Below are 27,543 nucleotides of genomic sequence, written 5' to 3'. Positions count from 1 at the left end.
TTGAAATAAACTATAAAATAATTCGGCTTCGTGAGAAAACATAGGCTTTTTGACATAGGCTGATTAACATGAATGTTCCTTCATGAAATGATTAGTTTTAATGCCCTTTTCAAGAGAAAATATTTACATACAGAAAATAGAAATTGTACCTATCATATAAGTAAATTGTAAAGTATTGGAGATTATTACTACAAGTACAAAGGATCCTATATAAATAGTGTTTGAAATAAACATTTAAAAGAAACATTAAATAATTTGACATATTCAGTGCTTTAGAGAGCTGCAAAAAAATAAGCAGCTGCAAAGTACTGAATTACATTTCCTTAATGAGAATCAATTTATACAGTTAGCTTACTGTTACACCATGTGAGAGGGGGGGGGGGGGGGGGAGGAGGATCGGGATCGGGGAGTCCTGAAAAGGATGGTTGGTAATCCTTCTTGTACATGTGTAGACCTGACGACGGATAGAGAACCTGTCTGAAACGTCCAGCTCCTCCTACTACCCATCCTCTCTTACCGGCACTATAGATCTCTTTAGAACTATAAGCTCAAGAAAGATTACCAACAGTCCTTTCAGGACTACCACAGTCCTTTTTAGGACTACTCAAGGAAGATTACCAACAGTCCTTTTCAGGACTCCCATGGAATTGCCATACAGTGAAAATGCACCAATGCATATAAATGTTATCATTAGTAATATACCAATATTCAATACAATGGCTCTGCTGAAGTTCCTGGATGAAAGATATTGACAAAAAGTAGAAACACAATGAAATAGAACAAGCTTGCATGCATGCATAGCAGTTTCGTTTTCTACATTGAGGAATACTACAGATACATGTACAATGATATTTGCTAAATTATCACAAATGAAATAGCAACAAAATAATATACATCCGGTCACAGTTTTCTCCCTTTTTACATAAGCTAAATTAGTTTTCCTGAGTATCCTTGTACATGTATAGACTATGTCCTTCTCACTTCTTACATTTTCCTTAAACGAATTGCAGATGGGGCATCATTACAAGGACATATAAATTATCCTATATGACAGCAAATAGTACTTGCGTCAGTAATTCAACGCAATGTTCAAATTGTTCGCACTGTTCATGCCGTTGATAGATGTAACTCTCACATGGGGTGTTCAGAAACCGTGCAAGTTCTGACCCAGGTACTGAAAATGATGCCTTGTGTGCAATGAGGGTTATTACTACATGTAATGTTGTGCAAGTATAATGAGCCTTGTTGAATACAATAAAATCTGGATAAACGTATTTATATATTATGCGTGCATAATTCTGTTTTGAGACTGTCAAAAGTATGTCTAATATCGCAAGCATCACTTGCAATAAAAATCATCCATTTCAATCCGTCCAGGGAGGGGCTGGTCTCGAAATCATATACTCCTCTATGATGTAACAAATCATTGAAAATGTCAGAAATGCCATGAGTCCGTATATCTTGTGACAAACGCATATGGCCGACGGTATGGTCAACGCGTAGGTCACGGCGAAACCCACGGCCTGCCACAGTCGAAAGTTTGCGAAGGCGGGCTCCTGAGATTCTGGAAATATCACGCCTAGCAGAGCTGGAAGAATGAGGGAAAGAGAGAAAAAAAAGACAATAAAATGAGACTGGATATAAACAACAACTACAACAGAAAAAAAAGAAAATACTGTATTATGACAACTTTTGTGATGTCACAAAGCAGGAGGGCAGTTTGTTTTAGTAGTATCATCTTCTTCTATCTTTCCTAATACAGCCATAACAATATTTTCTGTAGGCTCTTGTGTATCAATACTAATAACCATTTGATTTATTCTGGGATATCACCTTTTTTGTGTTTCTGATACTTCCATGTGTCATGTAGGCCTATTATTTTAGTTACAATGGACAGTTATGAAAGTGAAACAATTTAAATTGCACAATAACGTTTCAGTTTCAAGCATGTGAGCTAGTATAAATCACAAACAAAATATAAAGATGTTCAAGTTCAACTCTTTTCGGTTCTCTTCCTGTTCATCTCTTGAGATTAACATTCTTAATTTAGTTCAGCTGATGTTTTAAAATATACGATTGCAAGGGTTTTCGAGAAACAACTCGAGGACAATGTCTATACCCTATACTGTGCTGCCTCTGGAAATCATGTTCAGCTCATGTAATTTCTCTTGGTCCTGTCCTCGCAATTCAAAAGATGAGGCACAAGGCTACTGAAATTGCATTGGGTTGATTTTTCAAGTCTTTGCGATCAAATTACAGTTTTAAACCCTTTTCTTCTCTTTTCTTCTGAAAACAATTTCTATAACAAATTACAATAGTAAAACATTGAAAAATCAACTTTTGGCAATTCCAATATTTTGTGTGTCACCAATTGATATGTGTGAACATGACAATGACATAATCCGAACATAACTTCTGGAGGCAGTACATTGGATATTGAAATAGAGTACGGTACCAAAGCTGTGACATCATAAAAATCTATTTTTGGAATTTCTTAATTTTTTCTTTATTTTCCGAAAGAGCATCAAAAATAATGTCCAAATGTCGAAAACCAATTGAAAATATTAAGTATTGGCTGAGATATGACCATCTGAATGAATAGATTTTCTATATGAAGTCAGTGTTACATATTGCTCTGGCTCGTAATGTTATGAACCAGAGCAATATAACACAGATGGTCACATCTCAGCCATTACTTAACATATTCAATTGGTTTTCGATATTTGGCCATTATTTTTTATGCTCTTTCGGAAAATGAAGAAAAAATTGAGAAATGCCCAAAATAGATTTTTGATGACGTCACACTTCACCACTCTATTCACCTAAGTTGAATTCTTGAAAGTCTTTGCGATCGTGTTTGATCAACGATTAAATGTCTTACATGAAATCTGTGTCTGCAACACGGCGTCCCCGATACCCCATCCCACGGCAAACATGACGAGCTGCCAGGTGGCCGAGTGCTCCGGGTTCCACACCTCAAAGCCGATCAGGAGAGCCATGTGGACCACACCCCCAAACAAGAAGATCACGATCCGACCTGTGTACTTCTCGAGCTGGCCGAAGATGACCGAGGACAGCGCATCGGCAACACCGAATCCGATCATGACGTAGCCGACTTCACCGGCACCTCTTGTACAGCTGACGAAAGACTAAAATGATATAACAATAGGACAGGAATGGTCGAAATGAAATAATTAGAAGAAAATAATAAATATTTATCCAATCACAAATTGGGAATGGATGAATGTACATACGAGAGTATGTTTTGATGGGTTGACCAAATGAGCCAGATGGATACCCCCAAAAAGATTTTTGCTTTAAGGGGGTTCCAAAGCCCTTGATGGTCATCATGATTTACCCTTCATGTGTGCAAACAATTGGGTCTACCAAATCGTACAACCTTGTGCCTTCACAATAAATGAACATACCTAGTTGACTGTCCATGGGTAAAAACTGAAATAAATGCTTTTAATTTTGATAATGGGAACTTGCCAATAGGGTCCCTCATCATAAAACATCCACTATCATGTAGGACTTTAAATAAAGAGGGCAGTTGGCGTTCCATCCACAATTTGGAAATGGGGGACACAGTATCAAAAGCCTCCAACAATTTTCAGTCTTTTATTAATTAAAAAAAGCCCTCCAAACCACAATATTTTTAGTGCAAAACCACAAAACGTGGGTACCCTTTTTTTTTGCTTGTCAAAGAAATCCAGATTACAATAATGTGACCCTCCACGATTAAAGTTTAAAGAACAATGTCTCAGGTGCTCTGCCAAAGCCAGGTCCACACACCAGAGCCCTCTTTAGTTCTTTCTTCATCCCTCTTCTTCATTATGTCATATGATTCCCGGCCATTGCCTAAATATTACATCTGACAGTGTGCGATGCAAAGGTCAGGTGATTGGACAGAGTCCATGAGCACGATCAAGTTCATGACCAACATGATAACTTAATCGGTTATTCAACATGCTGCTTACAAAAATAGATCCATAAATCTGAAGTGCTTACTGTCTATATATTCAGGCTATTTTAGCATGTACATTATTGACTAACATCAAGACTTAAGTTAAGTGCATGTACATTCTGATGGGTGATGGCTATGTATATTGAGCTGATACATGTAGCTCTACAAGGGCTTGAATCAGACAAAATATAAAATAAATTAAATTTTCATGTCGATTTATGTTCGCAACTCCATATGAAACTGAATTGAAATTGGTTACGCGTGGGATATACATGTATCACGGACTTGCCCAAAAGCACAAGAATAATTACTATAAAAAGTTTGCTTCCATTATCATGATCACTGGGTCTCGTTAGTTTATTAGTTTAACTTTTCTAAAAATTACAAATTTGTGTTACATTTGCTAACATTCTAAATCCGTGTAGTGTAAAATGAAAAGGAAATTTAAATAGCAGGTTGGCTATATTTCAAACATTGGTTCTTTCTCTTAAGAAAACTTTAGTCCACAATCTTCCATTTAAAAAAAGTTTCATTGCCATTATTTGTATCATTATTGTTGTTATCATGCTGCTGTTATTGTTTTTATTACCATCATATTAACAATATTACTATTATTATTAACATCATTATCATTATTATATTCTATATTAGTGAATAGTTAAACAGTAAGTTAACTTTGGATACCATTGTAAAATCTGCACTGATAAAGGCCTGTTCTGCTCCATTGTAGATCATGAGTGGTATCATGAGAAAGAGATACGGGGTCTTCATCAACTGGAACGTAGATACCAGGTGGTCCGACAGATGCATCTTCCAAGTTTTACTCTCTCTGTGAGAAACCTTTGGCAGACTGTCCAAGAAGAAGATGAAAATGAGTGTCGATACGAGACCGAGGGTGATGTAGATGATGATGAGTATAAGTGTTTGATCCTCAGCCATCTCGACGTCACCGGTGACGTTGAAGCTGATGCCGGTTCCACAGCTGAAGCGTCCACAGTTGGTCATCGTATCGGAGGAAGATTCATTGTGAAGAAGAAGTGATGAGACGAGATTGCCCCATACTTGAGCGGACTGGAAGAAGCAGAAGAACACACCGTTGAAGCGATTGATGATGGGCTCTGGGATGCCATCCTGCACATCTGCAAGCTGGATGGCCGATGTTGTAAGGTAGGTGCCGACCGCCGTCCAGAAGGGTGATGCAGCTAATCCCAGCAAGGCTGCTGCAGGAATGAGCGTATAAACGGCGGGGTAGATGTTGCTTGCAGAGAAGATGGCGTAGAACACGCTGCAGACAACCATGGTCCATTTCACCTTCAAAACCCAGATAACAAGTGGTGATAGCAAGCTGGATATGATCACACCAATGTAAATAGCACATAACGATGTGACACCAAGCCCTGCACTGTAGTTCAGACTACTCTGCAAGTTGGCCAGCGCACTGTATGCGCTGAATGTGAGCATAAACGCCAGACCGATAACTATCAGGTTTTTCCAGTACCGAGCTGGGCTGAAATGTTTTGGCCCAAGTCTGCTGCTGCTTGAGCTATGACTTGAATAGTTGCCATTGTTGGATGAGGTTTGGCTGCCGCTTGCGTAAAGCAACGCTTGTCGTTCCTCCTGGGTCATGTTTAACTCTGCTTCACCTTTACTGGGCTTCCTGTCGAACTCCTCGGTTTTGTCAACAGAATGATCAAGATCAGAGTCTAAACCTTTGAAATCTACTGAAAGAGCCATCGTTATAGTGATAAGCGTTACCCAATCCAAAGGCAATAGATAACTTAAAGTTGAATGCTTCTTGTCAGTGATGTAAATAAGTCTTCACACTCTGCACATGCACTTTGATCTTCTTCAGTTTGAAAAGCAAAGCCAAGGATGAGTTAATGAATGATAGAAAAGATATAACGTCCGTAGTTCATGATATCAGTATTACATTGGGGTAGTTTCCCCCCGACTCGTGAAGTTGCAAAATGTCCTGAATCAGTTCATGCATGTCCAACAGCCTTAGCATTATAGCAATACACCGCGACCAAGTCGAACCAGCATTGCAGCAAAGTCACATACCGGTACGCGGTGCGGTAGGTACATGTATGGCGCCGTCGACCGTCCACCACTCCCAGCTAAAAGTAAAATACTGTCCGAAAAAGAACGACAAAGTCTGACCAGTTGCGACTATTTCCTAAAGAGGCTTTGTTGTTCCAAATGTGTTTACTTAATCCGTCTTGAAAGAGTTGTCCACAGAAACCACGACGAGATATTGAGCAAATATTGACTGTTTCCTCATTCTAGATCAACCATACGTTATTTCTCGCACAGGTTGGTAGCTAGATCAACGCTGTATGGTCAGGTGACCTCGGCAAAGTATCACATGATGATAATACAGTGGGCGTGGGAGGCACAGGGAGGCCGCGCCCTCTTCATCTAATCTCCATCTCGGTACTGCTCGAGCTGAAATATTGGACAAGCATTTATAATCAGATTCATTGATTACCTCAGCTGTTATTTTCGTTTTCGCTTTGAAAGTGAGAGAGAAAAACACTTATGAGTGAAATTTATAAACAGATTGAATTGACCGGCAATTACTTATAACACATTCAAATTGCGTGGAGATCGAGTGACGAGCTATTCCATTAACCTGTTATTAATTAATGGACTACAATACTAGTAATCCAGTCTGCATACATTACTTGTTGCTAGGTCGCGGGCAAGCATCGAGCAAGCTTTCGATCGGATTGTCAAGAATAACCTTTGTTTTAAAAGTATACATACTAGGAAACCGTTCTATTGAATCATTTTACTGAATATAGATATGGGTCCTCTTTCCATAGCTGACCATTTAACTAAAATTTATGGGCCCAAAGACTTTCAAGCCATAAAAGCATAGGTGGTCACACAAATATTTATTACGCTAATTTTTTTGGTTAAAGTATACGCACAAGTTAGGCGTCCTATCATACCTAAAGTTCACTAGAAGAATAGTATAATGTTGCATATCCCATTATTAAAGATTAAACAATTCCCGCAACAAAATCAAATGATAGCAAATATAGAAACCAACTCGAGGACAATGTCAATACCCCCGCAGTACATCCTAATATAAATCATGTTCGGGTGACGTAATGCATCATTTTGATGTTCGTATATTTCAACGAGAGATGGAAATAAAACTATAGAAATTGCCTTTAAAAAGTTGATCTTTCGAAAGTCTTTGCGATCACGTTACAAAATCAAGCACAAAACTAAATACAAAAAAGCATAGCAAACAACAACAACAACAAACATATTTGTTATCATTAAATAGTGAGGGCACAAGACTAGTGTTGACGTTACACGCATGTGCATTAAATACAGACCATTTTTTGCCGGGGGTATGTGCCCCTTGTGTCCCCCGGATCCGCGGCCTCCGCATAAAGCGATACCGCTCCAGACGGCAGGCATTCTCTCATCACTGACTGAAGGAAAGATGGAGGCGAGCGGATCTACCAGAGAATCTATTCTCTGCCTGACTCCAAGTCATATTTGTATTTTCATTTTCGGCTGCTTCTTGCTAACGTCGTTGGGGACTGGTATGACATAATTATTGCATTTCCTTTAGTCGTCTTGTTCTCTCTCATGCCATTATAATTTCTTTCTCATTAAAAAAAAAAATCATTCCATTCAACCTTATCCCTATAAATATATATCATTGTCTGTTTTCTACCCTTTTTTCTAAATGTTTTTCATCTTCTTTGTCCATTTCTCTTTTTATAAACCTCTCAAACTTTTTCCCCCCATAATCGTTTCCCTTTTTTCTTCTATTTTGTAGTTCTCATACTATAGACGCTTTTCACGCATGTGCCTTTATAACAAGGTGTTTTTTCTTCAATGGCTTACTCTACCAATCGTGTTTACTGGTTTCTTGCGCTGTGTTACTGTATTGACATAATTTAACTAATCGCATCACCCGTAATGCACATTTAACTTCTATAGAATAGCATTTATTCGACACATACTCATTGTAGGATGGGAATTCCAAAACATTCATGACCTATCAACATTAAAATTTGTAAAAAAGATCATGTTGTTATTTTTTTTTGCACGGTATAGGTGCAAAAGGCATCAGCTGTCCAGCCCCAGTCAAGACACCAACTATAAATGGTAAGTAAATGTTCAAAGCAAACATAGAGGTGGCGAGGGGGGGGGGGGGAGCTGTGGACACAGTGCCCCCATTTTCCAAGTACCTCAAAGCGCCCTTTTTACGTTTAAAAAGTGATAATATTTACCTCAAATAAGTGCTCCCGTTTTATTCTGATAAGTGCCCATTTTCCTTTTGTAATAATTGCTCCTTCCATTCTAATATGCCCATTTCAAATAATTATAAGTTCACCTGGTTAGTTTTGGTGTAATTGTCCTTTGATATTAAGTGCCCCTTTCCCCCTATATTTCCAACTGACTCTTACAAATTGTGCACTTTTGCGGTCATCTAAAGTACCATATATCTGGTTTCAAAGAATCGGAGCAGCTTTGGATAATTATTTGTTTTCTATACCACTACGATGAAAGGCGGTGGAGTCGGGAGGGGGCAGGGGGCACAATCCGCCAAAATTAAGAACAAACTATGCCCCTTTTATAAATATATCGTGCTCGTATTCAAAGCTTTCAAACATTCCTACGCTAGGCTACTTCTTGACAAGGGCCCCGTCTTATAAATAGTTATGATTGATCCAAATCAATTCAACTCTACATGGATTGTCACTGTTGTAATTCATGTTTCTCAGAAGATCTGCAAAACTTGGAAGACTGCCCCCTGATCGACCAAAGTAAGATGCCACTCAATGTGACAGGTAAAATTATTATCCATTACATTTTCCATATCTAAACATGTTTTTTTTTCCATCTCTATCAACTCTAATCACAGCTGGCCTCTCCCCATTATGTTCTCTTCAAGTTCGATTTATTATTTTAACTTTATATTTCCCTTTCATTTCGTATCTTTTGTCTAAGCCTTACTGTTTCGTTTCATTTGTTTATTTTTCATTTTCTTCCCTTCTGGTTTTCTCTGTTCCCTCCTTCTGCTTAATTCTCTGTTCATTCTTTAGCTTCTTTGCCTTCGTTGTTGTACGTATGTCTTGTTCTCTCTCATCTCTCTCTCTCTCTCTCTCTCTCTCTCTCTCTCTCTCTCTCTCTCTCTCAAAATGATCCCCATTCTTTCATTTGATGGAAGTTGAAGATTATTTCCTTCTTCGATGTCCATATTTTAAAACCATTTCATTCCCCTTTTTTTAATCAATAAAAATAATGTTATAAAGACGCAAATTGATGTATAAAAAATGGGAAATCCCTCTTCCAAATTACTCATAGACCGAGTTGTTGATTTTTTGGTACAGATTGCGCGCGGGAGAACGGGATGAGTAAGCTATGCCTCGCGTTCGGTACGGGAAGAGGGCTGGCGCCTAGAGGACTCATCGCTTGCTTCTCCAGATACAAAGACATGATCGACACATGTCGGAATGGTAAGCACGAAGAAGAAGTTGCCCTTCTCAATTATATATTAATTTTGAGTTCTTGTAATCTCCCTTTTGATTTTCACTCGGGTAAGTTGAGACTTTTCATTCAGATAAATTACACCGTGTTAACTACTTTAATGAACTTTATATAAAACCCAATTAACATTATTTTATTAATATTATTATCATTATTATTATTATTGTTATTACCATTATCGCTCTTCTTCTTCTTCTCCTCCTTCTTCTTCTTCTTCTTCTTCTCCTCCTTCTTCTTCTTCTTCTTCTTCTTCTTCTTCTTCTTCTTCTCCTTCTTCTTCTTCTTCTTCTTCTTCTTCTTCTTCTTCTCCTTCTTTTCTTTCTTCCTATTCTTCTTCTTTTTCTTCTTCTTCTTTTTTTTCTTCTTCTTCTTCTTTTTCTTATCATCATCATCATCGTCATCAGATACGTCATCGTTCCAAGGGCAGCTAATCGACGTAAAGACCATGATGCAATGTCGTTTTCGTCCGTCTTTTGCCAAGGTCACCACGCCCAAGAGATTTTCATTTTTCTTCTAACACCCGACGCTGATCGGCAATCAAAGAGACATTAGAAAGACGAGCGCAAAGACTTTCGAAAAAGAATTAATTTACCTCGTGCAATTTCATTAGCCTAATGCTACGGTCACAAAGGTTCGTACGAACGATAATTTCGTACGAATCTCCCTGTTTTTCTATTGTCTTTCCGAATTTCCATTGTCTGAAAATCGTTCGTACGGCGTTCGTGGCATTTGTGACCGAGGCTTTTTTGTGCGTCACCTATCGAAATGTGCGAACATTCATGGCAACAGAGTATTACGTAATCACTGAACATGATTTTCATCGGATTAGCAAAAAGGGATTAAAATTGCGCTTGAGCTGATTTCTCGAAGGTCTTTGTGATCGTTTTCATATTGTTTGAATGAGCATTTCTTCACTAATAATATTTCACCGTCCTGTGCGACTCTTGTTCTTGCTACGCGGTCAATATATCGTTAATGGAAGCATTATCGCTAATCGTTGAAGATTGAAAAAATAGAAAAGAAAAGTTAACGTTGTCACTCATCATTCTAATCACATCACATGTGATAAAATTGTGCACAATAACAGTTATTGCTCTACTCTCTTAATACAGACAATAAATCCACGTCTTTTTGGTGTCATATTGGTGATCACTTTCGTTGGAATTGAATCCACTCTAAGTTACATTGAAATCCACTCCTAAGTGGTGTTTGAATCACTCTTTTGAGAGTGGATTCCGCTATTCCTTTTTTTTTATTTTGAGCGTCGGAATTCCTATCAAAATCACTCGATCTCTAATACGACCCCTCCCCCCCCCCCCAAAAAAAAAAAAATATATATATATCATATCCCTGTGGAGTTGAAGCAACTCCATGTTATTTTGAAATCAATCACACCGAAATATAGTGGTTGAATTGCTCTTTTGAGAATGAACTCAACTCCCAAAAAGTGATTCCTAAACTATGACTCCCCCAGAAGCAGACTTCCATGCACTTAGGCACATTTTAAAGAGTAAAATCCATAGCCCATATTTACACAAAATGTTCTAAACTGTTCTAGAAAGCTGCACATGAATTATGCATGTATATCTTGATCTAAGCTATTTATTAACACCTCGAAAGGTGAATATTGTAAGAGTAAAGTCATAATAACTGCTAGCGAAATGCAATGCGTTGCCCATCATGTGTCATAATATAAAGTTAAAGGTAAAGACCAGTTATGGTCATGCGATTGCATTGTGAAAAAAAAACGTTGTGGAATCGATCAGAAAAGGTTGATCATCTAGCATCTAGCATCTAGCATCTGCAAGGTTCTGGAATCATAAAAATGATAAGAAATTTGGCCCATTCTTCGTAAAGTTACAAGCACTATACACAGAAAGATGTATATGGGACTACCCTATATCTCTCACAGACCATGAGAGAAACAAATTTACCAAATATATGAATTAGTAGGCGGTTTCCCGGCAAATTTTTTATCATCATGTATTAGTCAAAACATATTCTTTCACATGATTGGTAATGAGAGCTTCCATTTCATTTTTTGAAATTGGGGCGTTTCCAATACTGGTCTTTACCTTTAAAGAATGGCAAAATATACATGTACATGAATATGATGTTTTTTAATGACGCGTTCTGCTGTAACACCCGAATACTTTCTTCTCTTTTTGTAGACTAAATATAGTTTCTACAGTCGTTTTGGACGGTTAGTAACGTGTTCAACAAACGAAGCTCAAGAACTTTGTCGAATTTGGTAATTTCTCACAACGTTGAATTATGTTCTTGTAATATCTTTGCCGGTCCTGTAAATTTGTAATGTGTGAACAATGTTTGAAAATTAGTACAGCAGAATTTTTCGCAGAATGACGAAAAATATCCAAAATTAAATTCATGGCACTGTAAATAATTCTTTCCCTCTGAAAGATGAAAGTTTATTGTCTTTACGACATTTTGGGGGAAACTCATGGTAAGGGAATGTCAGTTACAGGCTGAAGATATGCTATTGATCTATAGTATTGAAGGTATATATTACGGAGAAAAGGCATCTGAGTATCTAATGCATGTACAGTGAATCGTCCTTTTCTGTAGAGTTATAATACTCTTCAAAAGTCACGTGCTTGCGTAAATAGTGCATCTATTGTCAAGGAAACCAAATTCATTAGCCGTTGCCCAGCATAAAATCCTGTTTTCACCATGGTTTCGATCAGACATCGAGAGAAATTGTATAATTTTCATGAATAAATAAAAGACAGTGCGTGATAATCGCGAACGGTTACGATGAGTATTATCGCGCTGATGCAGTATAAGCTGGATTCTTTGAAAGCACTTATCGTGGTGAGAAAAAAAAAAGTGTCAGGAGAGAGAGAGAGAGAGAGAGAGAGAGAGAGAGAGAGAGAGAGAGAGAGAGAAAGAGATGGGGAAACAAAAGGGGGAGCGAGGGAGTGTGATTTGGGGGGGGGGGGGGGTGAGACAAGAGTTTCAGGCATTCAGATTGAAAGGTGAAGATAGAGAGGATGGAAGATGAGAGAGAATTGCAGGTAGCAATAATATAGATGAAGAGAGATGAGAAATGGAAGAGGGAATAGGAGGGCAGGATGAGGTGGAGGAGGAGAGGCAGAGAGAGAGAGAGAGAGAGAGAGAGAGAGAGAGGAGGAAGGGGAGGGGGAGAAAGACAGAGAGAGAGAAAGAGAGAGAGGGGGAGAATGAGAGGGAGAAGTGATGGTAGATGGAGGGAGGATAGATGAGCAGACAGAAATGTAGATAGAAAAACAGCTTGTTGGAAAACAGAATAGAACAAGACTAGACTTAGCGAGGTAGAGAGAGACAAATAGATCGAGATCATCAAAACGTCCAGCAAGGAAATCGATTAGACAGTGAATGTGGCAGAGGGAGGGAAGAAGAAAGAGAGAGACAGAGAAGAGGATTAGAACGAGAGTCACAGAAAAATAGAGTAACAAAATAATACACGAGTAAGACAAATGATAGTTTTATAAACAAACAGAAAGAAATATGATGGAAAATAAAAGATGGTTAAAGCATTACGAATCATACTGTGTATACTGCCGATCCTGGAACAACTTCAGTTACAATACAAATCCATTTTATATGTATACATATCTATATTTCACTGCACTCTCCATTTCCATTCTACTTTCAAGTTACACTCATCATACCACCTTCTTTTCACAGATTTTCCTTTTCCTCGCCATCCCACTCCGACTCGCTTATGAACCGTGAATAATAAATCGAAACAAAAAGTTTAAGCATTGATATACAGTATCTCTAGTGTTACTATTCATGTCTTATACTTGAAATTGGTATATGTATTATTGAAAAGCCTGCTTAATTCCTTTTGCAATATTTAAAAAATGTATTATTATTATTACATGTATTTTTGAACGATGCTCCATTTGTAATGATTATGTAATCATGAAAAGTACAGTACACCTAAATGTGGGGCCTAAGTCAGAAGTGAAATGTTGCATAATGCATTGCTATTATCAACATTGAATTCTTCATTTGATTGGAGAATGAAACATGTTTTGATTTATGCTGAGGTGGTTATTCATAAAGTGCAATATTTTTGTTTTGCCTTTCGTTTGGAAGATGAAATGTGTTTTAATAACATGATTGTGATTGTCGAGTTTTAAACAGATTATTGCAAGTTTGTTGTTTACTCCAACAAACACTCTATAACAAAGCATTTTGCAACATTTCAATTTGGCTCCATAGCTAGGTGTACTGCACATATCATGACTACTTAATCATTACAAGTGAGGCATCATTCTAAAGGGGAATGAACAGGATTTTCAATGATACCAACATCAATTATGATAATATAGTAATTAGACAGATATAAATGCTCGAACTTGAATTCAGAATTTTTTTTTTGAAGAGTTCATTATCCTGTCCCGACAACTCACAATGCCCTACGTTTCAGCAAAGACTAAGAGTGGATACAGGAACATATAATTATGTATTGTTTCTTCACATCTCAATAATTGTTCCACACCTATTACATATAAATTTGCTGTATTTTAAAGCAAAATAAAAAGTTTGTCCCCCTCCCCCACACACACTAGATGTTTTCACTCCTTTCTTAATACCAAGTTGGTATGCATACTGCATAGGGAGGCTATTTACCGCTTTGAAGAACAAAACAAAACATTATAATGTGTCCATCAACCGGAAAGTACAAATTCACTCTGTAAAATCATATTCTTCCAGTACATTATATCATTTATTTATTAAAAGGCAATATGTTTCAAGTAGAATTTTTAATAGATCCAATATAAGGTAAATATATATCTATTTCTAGGAGCATGTGATATACTATCAAACTCAAAATAGAAATTACTCAATTTCTCATGATCATCCAAATGGTACATCATAAATGCTGGATTGAAAACAATTCTAAGGAAATGCCAGTCAAGTCTTTCTAGAAAAGCACATACGGTAAGATCATCAAATACATGTACATGTATATCCATCATCTCTCCTAATTCTCAACATATTGAATAATTCGGCCAAGTTAACTCGGCCCTGGGCTTTGGATAATATTTTCTTAAATGAATAACAAATCGTATTCAACGCATGTAAGTACATATGTACACTTGTAATGCATAAAAAAGGAATGGAAGACAGAAAATATGTCATACAGAGACCTCCCCCCCCCCCCAAAAAAAAAAAAAAGAACTGTTGGAAGCATTTACAGTGTACACATTTCAGCAAACAGATTTCTTATCATTTAACAATAATAAGAATGTCATTTGTATTCTTGCTTTTATGATCTTCCCCATGTCAGAAGCAAGTTAAAATGTAAGTGTGTCAACTGAAAATGAAGGAAATCACAGTCAGTGCCTGACATGTGTGCTGCACTTGGAATATGTACAGACCAGTTTACTAAGATATTCAAATTTATGGACGTTTCTTTCCTGGGGACCTAGTGATGACGTATTCCATTAACCTGTTATTAATGAATGAACTACAATACTCTGAATCCAGTCTGCATACATTACCTGTTGCTATGTTTGAAAAGTATACATCAAATTTAAACATGTTAGTTAATCAGTCTATTGAGAAGATACATCAAAGAGTTGTATTTGAGGTAGGATACACAGACAGGGATGATTTTCGCACCAAATTACTAACATCACTTACTTGCATCAACTTTGATTGGATATATACTATTCAAATTCACTCATTTAAATAAGCCAGTAATTATTATGATGGGTCTAAAACAGGGGTGGGGAATTAAATGATTTGTGTACATGTAACTGTATAGACTTTTGATAAATATGTAAGCGTACTGATTTTCGAGAAATCAAGGAGGGCAATCAAACACTCTATTGTTCATCCCGTAGATATCATGTTCAGATTGCGTCATACGTCGTTGTAATGTTCTCACATTTCAAAAGGGGGTGGACAAGGATTCTGAGTTTGCCTTCAGCTGATTTTTCTAAAGTCCTTTAAAATGTGTCCATGATCTTTCTTGAAGTCAGGTACCAAAGAGGGATTTTTGTTTACATTACAAGCTTAATTTCATGTTAATGTTAACTGCTTTGAACTGTGAAGCCATGGCGATTATCATACGGACGAGGTGGATGCACTCTTTCTCCTTTTCCTTGACTTCTTCCTCTTTTTCTTGCCCTTCTTGCTCGATTTGGACCTGCAATTAGAAAATGAACAAATTGATCAATGAGAATAATATGAGGAAAGACACTAAGACGCAGCACACATGTTCATGATGTGGTAAAATACAATTTGACTTTCATCCCTAAATCCAGGATAATATTCAATTTCATTTCAAAATTCTTAACTTCCATGAGACATGTATTGCAAACTTAAAGCCCCACTGCACTGGGTATGGCTACTTGCGCCCTCTATATAGCAAACAATGTCTAAGCGGTGACCGTTGGTCCCCCATGGTCCCTTTTTCTTATGTTAATTGAGAGCTTATTTGATGAGGTGACCATGCAGGGAGGTCTAATCCGTCCTGGCCAAAACTAGTGCAGATAGGATTAAAAGATACTGGGCAAGAGCTGGCCAAGAGGCACCATATTCAAAAGTCAAAACATGAATCATAAATAATTTGTGCTCTTCTTTGTGATTAGATTTTTAAATGAGGACCAAATCTTCCCAAGAAATATCTAAAAATTCTAACAAACAGAGGCGTTAGAAAGACGGATATTTAGGGTTCATTTGAAGGGAAGTGTATCTGTACGTCGCCAATAGCAACCACAGAATCTAATAGTCAAAAGAGTTTTGCATTAGAATTATATACTTTCTTAAAGATATGATAACATTGATAAGTTTTGAAAAAAATTGTGTATCTGTACGTCGTCGAAGCAACCACATAATCAGGTTGCCAAGATAGCGGCACAGATTGTTTTCGATATCCGCAGGGGGAACGCCAGACTAGTCATTGATGTACCAGTCAGGAGCAGACTGTTCAGGTCTGACCTGCGATTTCTGAACATTTATAGAGCTGATATTTACAGAGGAGGATTGTGAGGGAGTGTACGCAACTTGGAAGAGGATCTTGAAACTAAATTACAGGAATATGGCACACACGCACAACACACACTATTATTTGTTGTTTTGTCTTTTTCTTTATTCTCTTTTATGCAGTGCATCGAGACAAATCAACCCGGTATCAGCTTACAACATTATAAACAAGAAAAGTGTGGGTTAAGAAACCAATTTATGCTCTGGCATTCCTAGCCCTAACTCTAACCTTATTTAGAAAATAATCAACACCCTAAACAGGTCACCCTTAATGATTTTACTTTTGCTCTGACAAAAAGTGTGCAAGGCTTTAATTGTCAAACATATAGGGCTAAAGTGAGGGCTGCAATGGTGATTTTGGTTAGGTTTAGGGTTAAGCTTTGGATTAGGATTAAGGTGGCATTTGGTCCAGAGTTGAAGTAATGAATTTGCCAAATGTGGGACATTGACCACAATTGTCGCCAGAGCAATTGTCAGATTACCAAGAAGTCTTCTTACCTATTTTCTATAGCAGCTATTGCGGTATCGAGAGCTGATCTGAACTCTCCTGACCTCTTGACCTCCGACCTCTCCTTAAACATCTCGAGAACAGGTGATATCTCGCCAAAGTCCGGAACCTGGTCGAAAAGTCAACAATTTAAACGGTGAATACAACTAAAACTTTCAGAGAAGCTAATTGAAATGTTCTCTAGATGAGATGATTTCATAAAGGTCAATAATACAGTTACATAAAACATTAGAAAGATAAAACTTCGAAAAATTGCCTGAGAATATCAAGTATTTATATGGTCACTAAAATGATCTAATAATTGACAAGTTCTATAACATCTTCTAATTTTAAGCACACTTCATAAACAAGGTTGATTACAAAATTTGGTTATGAGGGTTAAAGGGATTGGGTAGCTTTGTCTCAGATTCTGAAACAAAATCCTGGATTTAGCTCATGCTGCAATGATAATGCTGGAAAAAGATGAGATGAGATGAGACGAGACGGCGTTTGAAATATAAACAATTTAGGAATTTAAAAATATGACATTACACAATGCTCAATATTAAATTTATAGTAATGTTCACTCTGACAGGATCCAGAGAGTCTGTGGCTTTAACAGATCTTCTGGGTTTTAAGGAGAAATGGAGTTACTCTATCCCCAACATATTGAAAACCATGTCAGGAGATAGACAGCTCTTGCCATGGGCGTTGATGGGGATTTGTTAACTTCAACTTAAGTTTACCATACATTAAAATTGACAGTAACATATCAAAGTCAAATGTACCTTGTCGAGATGATGACTTAGCACTGCACACTGCTGGACAGCATGAAGAAACTGGATGGCAGACTTGGCTTTGAACTGTGACCCCTCTCCCAGCATGCCTTGCAAGATCAACGTCGCCACGGACAGGATGTGCTTGCTGACCTTCGGCCATGATGAAAGTGAACCCTGGGAAGGAAAGCAGACATCGTTAAGAGACATCAAGGCTTGGTGATTAAATTATGGTCTGGTACACCATACCAGATGGGTGTATAACCAATGATATTAGCTAGTGCCCTTTGGTATAAATAAAGGCATGAACCTTTAATTTCCTAGGCTGTTGGATAAAACTTAAGTTGCATGTCCTGTGGATACACAGGAGCATAAAAATATTGTCATATGCAATTGTACTGCCTATTTCTTTCATAAGATTCCTTATAGCAGGAGCATTCCATTTCAGAAGATTTGGAAATGCAGTTCATAAACACGACAAAATCTGACTTGCATGCCTGCTCCTTGACCTAGAGTTACAACATGAGCAACATGGCTACAAAGAAATCAGTTCACAACAGATTTTTCCCCTCTGAATTTGTATGACTCTTGACAGAATTGCTACAGCACATATTCTTCACACTACCAACTCCAAACTTGCCTCTGCAACATTTGTTCATGTGTGTTGCATAGCTCTACAAAGTTCAATTATTAGTTAGAAAATCATCATTCTCCTTGAAATCACCCCCCCCCCCCCCCCCAGTAAGGACATGTGTTATATAAAAGACGATCAAATTTAAAAAAACTTAGAAAACTTACCGAGTATGGTCTCTTGCTTAGCAGCAAGGTGAGCATTCTACAGGCTTGTGTCTGGAGAGAGAAAACAAAAGGAGACATAGTTAAACACCAATCCTTCCAAATCACAGGAATTTTGTTTATAATCAAGAACAATTTAGAAATCACATATATATCTCACCTTCTCTAATTAGTTAAATTTATACATTTCTTCAGGGCTAAGTTGGAATTCTACATAAAATAGATGAAAAGATTTATGTTGTAAAAATAACAATATAATCAAAACAGCAAGCAAGGAATGAGCATAATTTGGCATTTTGCTGAGTTTGTAATACTGCACATCACAAACAGTGTTCCTGATTTTGTATAGAATTCTGCACATAACGTCCTTTCTTTATACTCACTCTTCTGTACAGCTGTACTCCATTTTGGGCAGAAGTAGTAAGGGTGTCTGATAGATGCCACGCCAGAGCCTGTAAGAAGGAAAACAAAACAAAATATTGCATTTAATGGATATACAGGATATGGCAACTGCAAGAGAAAACATGAAATGAGTCATTCCATCAATATGTTTAATAAAACAGAGAAAAAACATCTATCAACCAAACACACTATGAACTTGACAAGAGGTTAACAAAGCACTTAAAGTGAGAAAGAAAACTTTCAAGGAAAAGCTAATCAATGATTTCATGCCTAGAGACTATATTACAGATTATACTTCACATTTCCATTTCCAAAAATATGAATTTTCCTATTCCAAGATTTCTGTATCAATACCTGCAACTGTAAAGCAAAATTTTAATACTGATTAAGTCTCTACTTACTGGAAATCTGTCAATAAGATCTGTGAACAAGTTGGGATGCAAACATGTGGCTCTGAAAGAAAAAACAGAAAAATGAGAAAAATATGAAATACAATCTAAATTCTGAATACCGGTAATAATATTTTTTGAGACTATACTCTTAGGCCCTTATGGAGTAACCTTAATTCCAAAGCTGAAAAATTCTGTATATCTTCAAGCACAGCATGGTTAATGGGATGTCAATATCTCAAATAGCAACAAACCGATGTCCATGGTCGTAACTTTCTAAATACTAACCAGAACGGTCAAATCTACAACCTTAAAATCTTGCAGGATGCGTTTCCATAAATGGAGCAGTTTCTGAACAAATTCTGAACATTTCTTATCTGAGGAGAGAAATTTGTAAAGACTAATTTACGATAAAAGTGATTTCCCATACCATCAGCGTAATTACTCTTTAACATTAAAAATACTTAAACTTCGCTGATCACACATTCTATGTACTTACCTATGCATTGTGAAGTCTTCCAGGGCATCAGTGTAAAGCCCTGTTATCCTACCCACATCAACCAGTCCCATCGCTGGCTCCTCTTCTGCTTCCTTCTCCTCCTCCTCTTCTTCCTTTCCTCCCTTCTTTTTGCCTTTCTTCTTCTCACTGCCCATTGCCCTCTGACCTCTCGTCTTCAAGGGTGAGGGGTCAGTGATGGCCACGTTTCCTCTCAGGACTCTCATCTAGATGGTCAATTATAACAAAGGGTGTCATTTCGTTTACTCTGTCACACACACATGCAACATCATGAAGGATATGATTTCATTATTCATATTAGAGTACCGTAACTCACATTTCCCAAAACTCAAGCTTATTATTTATTGGTTAGAAGACATTCAAATCTAAATGAGTACCTGCTCTTTCAAGACAGTTACCAAACACTCATTTTAACATTGTCAAACTGTGATTATACACTTGCCCAGTGTATTGCCTATTGGGACATGCAAATATGACTTTTCACATCTTGGGGCAATTACAGTTAGGCACTGAAATCATCTTTGAGATAGGAGGGCAAATTTGTTGAGCAGCACTGTATTCTGGAGCTCTCCTTCTCATGTGGAAATGAAGCTAAAGGCATTCAGTTTATCTATTCTTTTCCTCAAATATCACACAAAACAATGGATAGTTGGAAAATATTTAAGGTGTATCAGTACTTCAGTCTATAGCAACCACATTATCAGGTTGTACAGAAAAGCTGTACAGATTGGATTTAATATCCGCAGTGGGAACGCCAGACTGGTCATTGATATACCAATCAGGAGCAGACTGTTCAGGTCTGACCTGCGATCAATTAATTTCACAAATATTAATGTTTAAACTGGTATTTATGTCTGTGAATCTACAGACCATGTTTATATGCCATGCTTGTGCGATATTCTGTACTTATATGCTTGAAGCGAAAAAATAAATCATTCTTAGATTTGATACCTGTAGTAGTTTTTCCATCTTTTAGCATCCATATCTTCAATAACTGAGAATCACTGAAATAAGGCATCAAATTAATATTCTATTTTTTCATACCAGGGTAGCTATAAAATATCAATTTTGTAGCTTAGATTCAAACTCAAGCATTAAGGAGCCAAATGTGAACCTTTTTTCTATCAAACCATGCAACATAAAACCGAAGTTGGATCACTTACCAGAAAGAGACAACCAGTGGAAACAAGCGAGACGATGGTCATGGAGTGAGCTGTGGATGGATGAAAGACAAAAAGACTGCCATTAGGTTGTACATCGATGATTGCAGAGTAGTTTATATCGCACAGGCACTTTCTTTGTGTTAGTGATATGCACTATACAAGTAACGTTCCTTATTACTAGTTTATTTAAGTGTTGTCAGGGTCACTCTGATGACAATTTTTTCTGAGATGAATTACAAGTCTAAGTTGTTCATTTGGATGTTTAGCTCCATGGAAGTATCTTACACTACAGCATATTAGCTCTAAATATTTCTACTTGTAAAGAGAGACGGTTCATGTAAAAATACACAACATGCACTACAAATACAGGTAACAGTTGCATTTGAGTAGGTCATATAGCACAGATGGAATGTTCACTCTGACAGGTACAGATGGCCTGATTATGATGGCAGATCTTCTGAGTTTTAGGAGTGATGGGTTTACTTTACCCCCATGTATCATATAACCATGGAAAGAGATGGTCTACTCTAACCATGGGCGTTGATGGGGGACAAACATATTGATCACGAGAGCCAGTGTTGCAGATAACAGAAGTGGGGTATCAATTTGCATAGAAGCCAAATCTGGGGGGTGTTTCACAAAGACTAAGATCGACTTTAAGATGGACTTAAATATAGCAGGCCATTCATGCCACTGGTTGCTCTCACCATTGGTCTCTCAAATATGATTTTTTTTTTAAAGATATTTTTTCCTTCAATAATGAACTATCATATCAGGTATATTCTGACGATTTGTCACCACGATTTGTACGTCCCTTAAGAAGCCAATGTCAGGAATGGTTAGAGGAGCTAGTGGCATGAAAGGCCTGCCATAGTTAAGCTCAACTTAAAGTCGATCTTAGTCTTTGTGAAACACTCCCAAGGTGTGCAAAGAAGCCAACTCTGAATGAAAGCAAGTACATGGAAGTGATCCTCTTACCTTTCTTTGCAATCGTGATGAGCTCCTCGATGGTGTCATGAATGTCATCTTTGTGGTCTGAGAGGTTGTGTGGATACTAAAAAGTGAGAAAAAAAAGAAAAGAGAATAATATTACCTTCTGTATGAAAAAACATCACACTACATGTTTTTAACTCCTACAACCTTTACCAACACACAGTGCCATAGCGATTACAATGTAAACAAATAAAAAAAAAGATAGAGTCTTCGGTTATTTGTTTAAATGTTGACACATTTTCTATTATTTGAATCGAATATGGTTTATAGACAGCGGAAAGAGTTGACATGGGAATTACGAGTATGGAAATGTCATTTACGAAATGAAGATTATGTGGGTTAGTAAGGACGTATATCTCTTTCTTTCTTTATAACTATAAGAACGACAGGTCTGCATGTTATTCATTTCTCAACTGATGTAATGTTCACTCTGACAGGTACAGATGGCCTGATGATGATGACAGATCTTCTGAGTTTTAGGAGTGATGGGTTTACTCTACCCCCATGTTTCATAAAACCATGGAAAGAGATGGTCTACTCTAACCATGGGCGTTGATGGGGGATGCATATTTATAATAGGCCAAAGAAGAAAAAAGAATGGTTCAAATCTCACTACTTCTCACCCTTTTAACCTTGCAGAGTTTATTGCGGTAGATGTTGAGAGCTTTCTCTGCCAAAAGCTGGTTGTCCTTGTGACCGGCTGATGATTCTATTACCTTGAGAAGAGGCACAACCAAATCCTGCAAGGCCAAAAAGAATGCAGAAAACATTGAGATACAGTCAATACATATTCCTTTCTAACACTTGAAATATAAAACAATGATCGAGAGAAAGAAGAGCGTCATTTTCATAGACAGTCAGTCACAAAGGCAGTAAAACCTGTATATACATATAGAAGACAGAAATATAGTCTTAACAAGGAAATGTTCACTATGTAAATATTATTTTTGTGTTTGTGTTGACATATGAAAATCTAATTAAGGAAATGTATCCGTACGTCGTCAGAGCAACCACAAAATCAGGTTACAGAGATAGCGGCACAGATTGTGTTTATTATACGCAGGGGGAACGCCAGACTGGTCATTGAAATACCAATCAGGAGCAGACAGTTCAGGTCTGACCTGCAATCTTTTAAATTCACAAATGTTAAATTTGTTTAACTTTTATACATGTCTTTGTATCTACAGACCATGCTTATGTGCCATTCTTGTATGGTGTTCTATACTTCATCCTAAGATTGGATACCTGCTACTTTTGCATATTCCACCTCTTACATTTTTAAGTAATTGAGAATCAATAGGAACAGCAATCAAATCAATAATCTTTTTGTGTTTGTGTTGATATATGAAAACATTTGTATTATCTAGTTCTAGAAGCACCTGTGCATTACTCACTTTACAAGATGCTCTCTTCAATGCGCCAGCTATGCATGCACAGGAGACCTGACATTGTGCATTCTTAGGCATATCTATCATTTACTCTTGAACACATCTTCCAGCATATAAATCAAAGTACTTGTCCTTTCTTAGTATTTACCATGACGCAACTAATCTATTATGTGTACTATCGATAATGGCAGATGTCCTGCCAGAAGGTGATTTGAAGGCAATGAAATGTAGCAAAGGGGACGGAGCCTAATCCCATTAGTTCAACACATCTGCATATCATAACTTTCCATCCAACACATTTAGTGTGCCTATGGTTTAAAGAGATTGGGTAACTTTGTCTCAGATTCTGAAACAAAATCCTGGATTTAGCTACTGCTGCAATCATAATTATAAACCTTTACGTCAGTCAGGAATTCCATGACTCTAACAAGCCGATCAAACCTGTTTGATTATCAAGATATTTTTGATTGGAAATCAAAATTTCATTTTTCGTTTTCATAACACTACAGTCTATTGGGTAAAATGAGTGTGGTAAAACTGGTCACTCAAAGATTTTTACTCTTTTGAGGCACTTCATGATCATTTTGAAGCGCAATTTTTTTTAGGGCTTCAATATTACACCATATCACAGACACTGATAACACGTAGAGACATGCATCTCAGATTTAACATTGTTAAACGATGCCTTTAAACTTACCAGGAGGAGAGGGTTGTTCTGCTGTCTCTTGATGAAGATATCGAGGAGATCCAGGACCCTGAGCTTGAAATGAAGCATGATGGTCGACGCTTCCTTCTTGCTCTTACGTGACCTCGATGACATGGCCTTGAACGCCTTGCTGAGGGCGTCGTCGTGGGCGAGCATCGCATCATCGTCCAGCTCAAAGTCAGTGCCGCTGTCCTGCGTATTTCAAGAGGACATGGAAAAGATGAAACATGCAATAATTAGAATATTGATACAGAAAACTTTCATCGGTTGGGGATAATGATAAAATGTAGTTTTTGAAGCTTATACCAACTTTGAATTTTGTTGCGCAAGCTATGCACTCATTGACAGTCTGAGGCGCAAAATATTTGAAATTGTATATAATATATTGAAATTCCCTCTTTATCTAAGTAACAACCGTCAAGCATAAAAAACAATTATGAAATATTTTGATATGTCAAATTATCATAATAATTTAACACATCAAAAACAAAAACAATCATGAATTTCCTTTTAAAATGCAAAGGTGGTTGGTCGTTGTTTTAATGTTCACTCTGACAGGTACAGATGGCCTGATTATGATGACAGATCTTCTGAGTTTTAGGAGTGATGGGTTTACTCTACCCCCATGTATCATATAACCATGGAAAGAGATGGTCTACTCTAACCATGGGCGTTGATGGGGGAAACAACAAGCGTACACATGCCACTGTTACTAACGATGGTAGACTCCAAACATATAAACAATTCTTTCATATGGTCTAGGGCAAAGGATTAATCAAACCAAGATACATAAAGAGGTATGCATAAAAAATGTAAGTTAGGTGAGACATTTGTTTCAATGACATTTGCTCTGGGTTTTATTTTGACAATGATAAAGGGATAAGTTTATGATTGCGATTGTTTATTTTATTTGGGTACATTTAGGGTTATGATCAGGGTTACGTTTGGTCCTTGGTCAAGAGTTAAAACTAGACATTCTAGTGATGTAGTAAGCTGGACTGCAGAGCAAGTATTGCAAGAGCATGGCAACATTCAAAGATCATCACCTTCAAATTTCATTCATTCATTCATTTCTTACCCAAACTTCGAGTAACGTTGTATTTCAGCATGAAAATAATTTTACATTCAGTAAATGGAGCCAACAAATCGGAAGAGCTAGTCAAGGTTGGTCCTGTCCAATATCAGCTTCATAGTGACATACCCTGGTCACACCAATGAGACAGATACCACAACTACAGTTGACCAATAAAAAAATGTCAGTTTGGAGTTGGATATGAGTCGGTCTGGTGGTTTGACGGAGGCATAACATATAAATATTCTTCCCTTACTGTCCTACATATCATTAACATGAAGATCATCATTAGTTTCAAGAATGGAGAAAAAACCCCAAAGTTATACCTCCCCGTCAGAGTCTGCTGCTGCATTACCAAGAGCTGCTTTGATTTGCTCCTTCATTGCAGGGTCTTCATCCTCCTCATCTTCATCGTCGTCATCATCCTCATCATCCTCCTCCTCCGAATCGTCTGAATCTGCATTTTTGTGCTGAAATGGCAAGATAACAGTGATTTAATTTTCAATTTGAATTATTTCTCTTGGACATACCTGACCAAGAATTGCGATTGATATTTTATGGTGCAATAAAGTTGGGCATTGAAATCACTGTTGAGTCGATTACTTGAGAAAATTGGGTAAATTTGTTTAGCAACACTGTATTCCGTAGCTCTTCTCCTCATGGGCATAAGCAGTATGATTCAATCACATGGAAATGAAGCTAGAAGCATTCAGTTTATTTATTCTGTTTAACATACTTTATACAGGACAATGGATGGCTAGAAAAATATGAGGGGTGTATCAGTACTTCAGTCTATAGCAACCACATAATCAGGTTGTACAGAAAAGCTGTACAGATTGGGTTTAATATCCGCAGTGGGAACGCCAGACTGGTCATTGATGTACCAATCAGGAGCAGACTGTTCAGGTCTGACCTGCGATCTTTTAAATTCACAAATGTTAATGTTCAATTGGTAATAATGTCCCTGTATCTACATACCATGCTGATGTGCTATTCTTGAGTGACATTCCGTACTAACGACCTTCATCCCAAAAAATTTCTCAGAAATATCTAACCCAAGAATTGTGATTGGAACTGATTGCGAAACCTTCACAAAATGTATTTTAGCAAGACGTTAATATACATTTGCCACTTGGAACCCAGATGAGGTAAATAGGTGGCTGGCAGGCTGCTTAGTGACCTATCATTGAAGCTGGATGACTTTGTCTTCGTGTAGAGTGGAGTGTATTTGCAGAGTAGCTACCCTTCATAAATTATCCGTTATCATCGCTCAATTCCTTTCATCTATGAAAAGGATCCCCAAAATACCTTTTTATGTCCATTGCCATTGGTGAGTGGCTTCTTAGACTTCAACTGGGTGAATTTCATATTTCCATCCTCCTCCTCTTCATCCTCATCATCCTCATCATCTTCTTCTTCCTCTTCCTCCTCCTCCTCCTCATCTGTTATGCAACAAAAATACAGAACAGATGAGTACTGTACCAAAATGTGTGTGAACTGAAAACTGACTATCTGCTCCCAAAATGGGCGAGAATTTCAGAATTCAACAAACAGTTTTGCATTATTTTGTAGGACTTGGCACTTGTCCACTCAGAATAACTGCAGAAATATAGGCGTGATCATAAATGCTTGAAAAAAAAATCATCTTGCCAATTAGCTCTTAGGCTCACAAGAAGTGGTCGAGATACAGCGCACAGAGTGCTTAAACTCCAGAGAAAGTGTGGACAGTTCCTAGCACTGAAAATAGGATGTATCTATACGTTATCAGTGGCAAACCACAAAGTCTGTCACAGTAGCTGTACAGATTGTGTTTAATATCCGCAGTGGGAACGCCGGGCTGGTCATTGATATACCAACCCGGAGCAGACTGTTCAGGTCTGACCTGCGATTACAGTGTTTAAACACTTCATTTATCAATTAGCTAACCAAGGAAAAATGAACAGTACAGGTTTTGCACCCAACAGGTGAATAATCAAAGACTTTTGAGGAAAGAAAAGCTAATGATATTGCAAGGCTCTGCATTCAATTTTGTTTAATTGGGCTTTGTAGTGAGATTCTCAATTTTGTGTGTACTACGCCAACGTCAAACATTGAGGAAGTTTGGAAGGAGGTCCATCCTTTGTGTTCTGGGAATTTTATCATTCTACCAAGTATCACTGGCCATGGGAAACAAGTCGTTTAGACAAGTGATGTCACATACTTGCGAAATTTGTATCTAACAGACAGGTATCTTCTCCCTAACCAACTGCTTTCTGTAATCACAGTACATATATCTACACATGTACATATTTGGGCCCATCTTATAAGGAGTTGATATTACTCCCAACATATTTGTGATTGAAATCAATCGCAACAATGTACAA

The 27,543-nt window shown here is 37.5% G+C and overlaps 2 protein-coding genes and 1 long non-coding RNA gene across 4 annotated transcripts in view; 1 reads left to right on the top strand and 2 right to left on the bottom strand.

The window, feature by feature from the left end:
- Nucleotides 1-382: 382 nt before the first annotated feature.
- Nucleotides 383-6,311, bottom strand: LOC583389 (protein unc-93 homolog A). Its single transcript, XM_783299.5, has 3 exons — nt 4,652-6,311; nt 2,882-3,149; nt 383-1,588 (listed from the first exon to the last, which is right to left on the bottom strand). The coding sequence occupies exons 1-3, from the start codon at nt 5,699-5,701 to the stop codon at nt 1,365-1,367; spliced, it is 1,542 nt and encodes a 513-aa protein (XP_788392.2). The 5' UTR covers nt 5,702-6,311; the 3' UTR covers nt 383-1,364.
- A 2,417-nt stretch (nt 6,312-8,728) lies between these two features.
- On the top strand, nt 8,729-10,063 carry LOC115926538. Its single transcript, XR_004065071.1, has 3 exons — nt 8,729-8,787; nt 9,331-9,456; nt 9,892-10,063. It is a non-coding gene; the product is annotated as an uncharacterized LOC115926538 (long non-coding RNA).
- Nucleotides 10,064-15,252: 5,189 nt separating this feature from the next.
- Nucleotides 15,253-27,543, bottom strand: part of LOC583345 (myb-binding protein 1A-like protein) — a 35,906-nt gene continuing 23,615 nt past the window's right edge. For both annotated transcript variants that reach the window (XM_030991753.1, XM_030991754.1), the window contains 13 exons: nt 26,489-26,622; nt 25,507-25,650; nt 24,100-24,300; nt 22,638-22,754; nt 22,000-22,075; nt 21,022-21,071; nt 19,841-20,064; nt 19,354-19,405; nt 18,934-19,002; nt 18,554-18,604; nt 17,768-17,932; nt 16,991-17,109; nt 15,253-15,653 (listed from right to left, as the gene is read on the bottom strand). In XM_030991753.1, the coding sequence (XP_030847613.1) occupies nt 15,572-15,653; nt 16,991-17,109; nt 17,768-17,932; nt 18,554-18,604; nt 18,934-19,002; nt 19,354-19,405; nt 19,841-20,064; nt 21,022-21,071; nt 22,000-22,075; nt 22,638-22,754; nt 24,100-24,300; nt 25,507-25,650; nt 26,489-26,622 (1,484 nt within the window). In that variant the 3' untranslated portion in view covers nt 15,253-15,571. The remainder of the gene's footprint in view (nt 15,654-16,990; nt 17,110-17,767; nt 17,933-18,553; nt 18,605-18,933; nt 19,003-19,353; nt 19,406-19,840; nt 20,065-21,021; nt 21,072-21,999; nt 22,076-22,637; nt 22,755-24,099; nt 24,301-25,506; nt 25,651-26,488; nt 26,623-27,543) is intronic.

The sequence above is a fragment of the Strongylocentrotus purpuratus genome, unplaced genomic scaffold (genome assembly GCF_000002235.5).
Source record: "Strongylocentrotus purpuratus isolate Spur 01 unplaced genomic scaffold, Spur_5.0 spur5_scaffold_2, whole genome shotgun sequence".
Lineage (NCBI taxonomy): Eukaryota > Metazoa > Echinodermata > Echinoidea > Camarodonta > Strongylocentrotidae > Strongylocentrotus > Strongylocentrotus purpuratus.
Note: the sequence above shows the minus strand (reverse complement) of the source record. Positions and strands in the feature narration are given on the sequence as shown.

Bases quoted from the DNA above. Each gene is read 5' to 3' on its own strand.
- LOC583389 (XM_783299.5), bottom strand. From the start codon at position 5,701: ATGGCTCTTTCAGTAGATTTCAAAGGTTTAGACTCTGATCTTGATCAT. The intron at 3,150-4,651 runs GTATCCAAAGTT...ATATCATTTTAG, and splicing joins TCAGTGCAGATTTTACAATG to TCTTTCGTCAGCTGTACAAG. The intron at 1,589-2,881 runs GTAAGACATTTA...TCATTCTTCCAG, and splicing joins GTTGCAGACACAGATTTCAT to CTCTGCTAGGCGTGATATTT.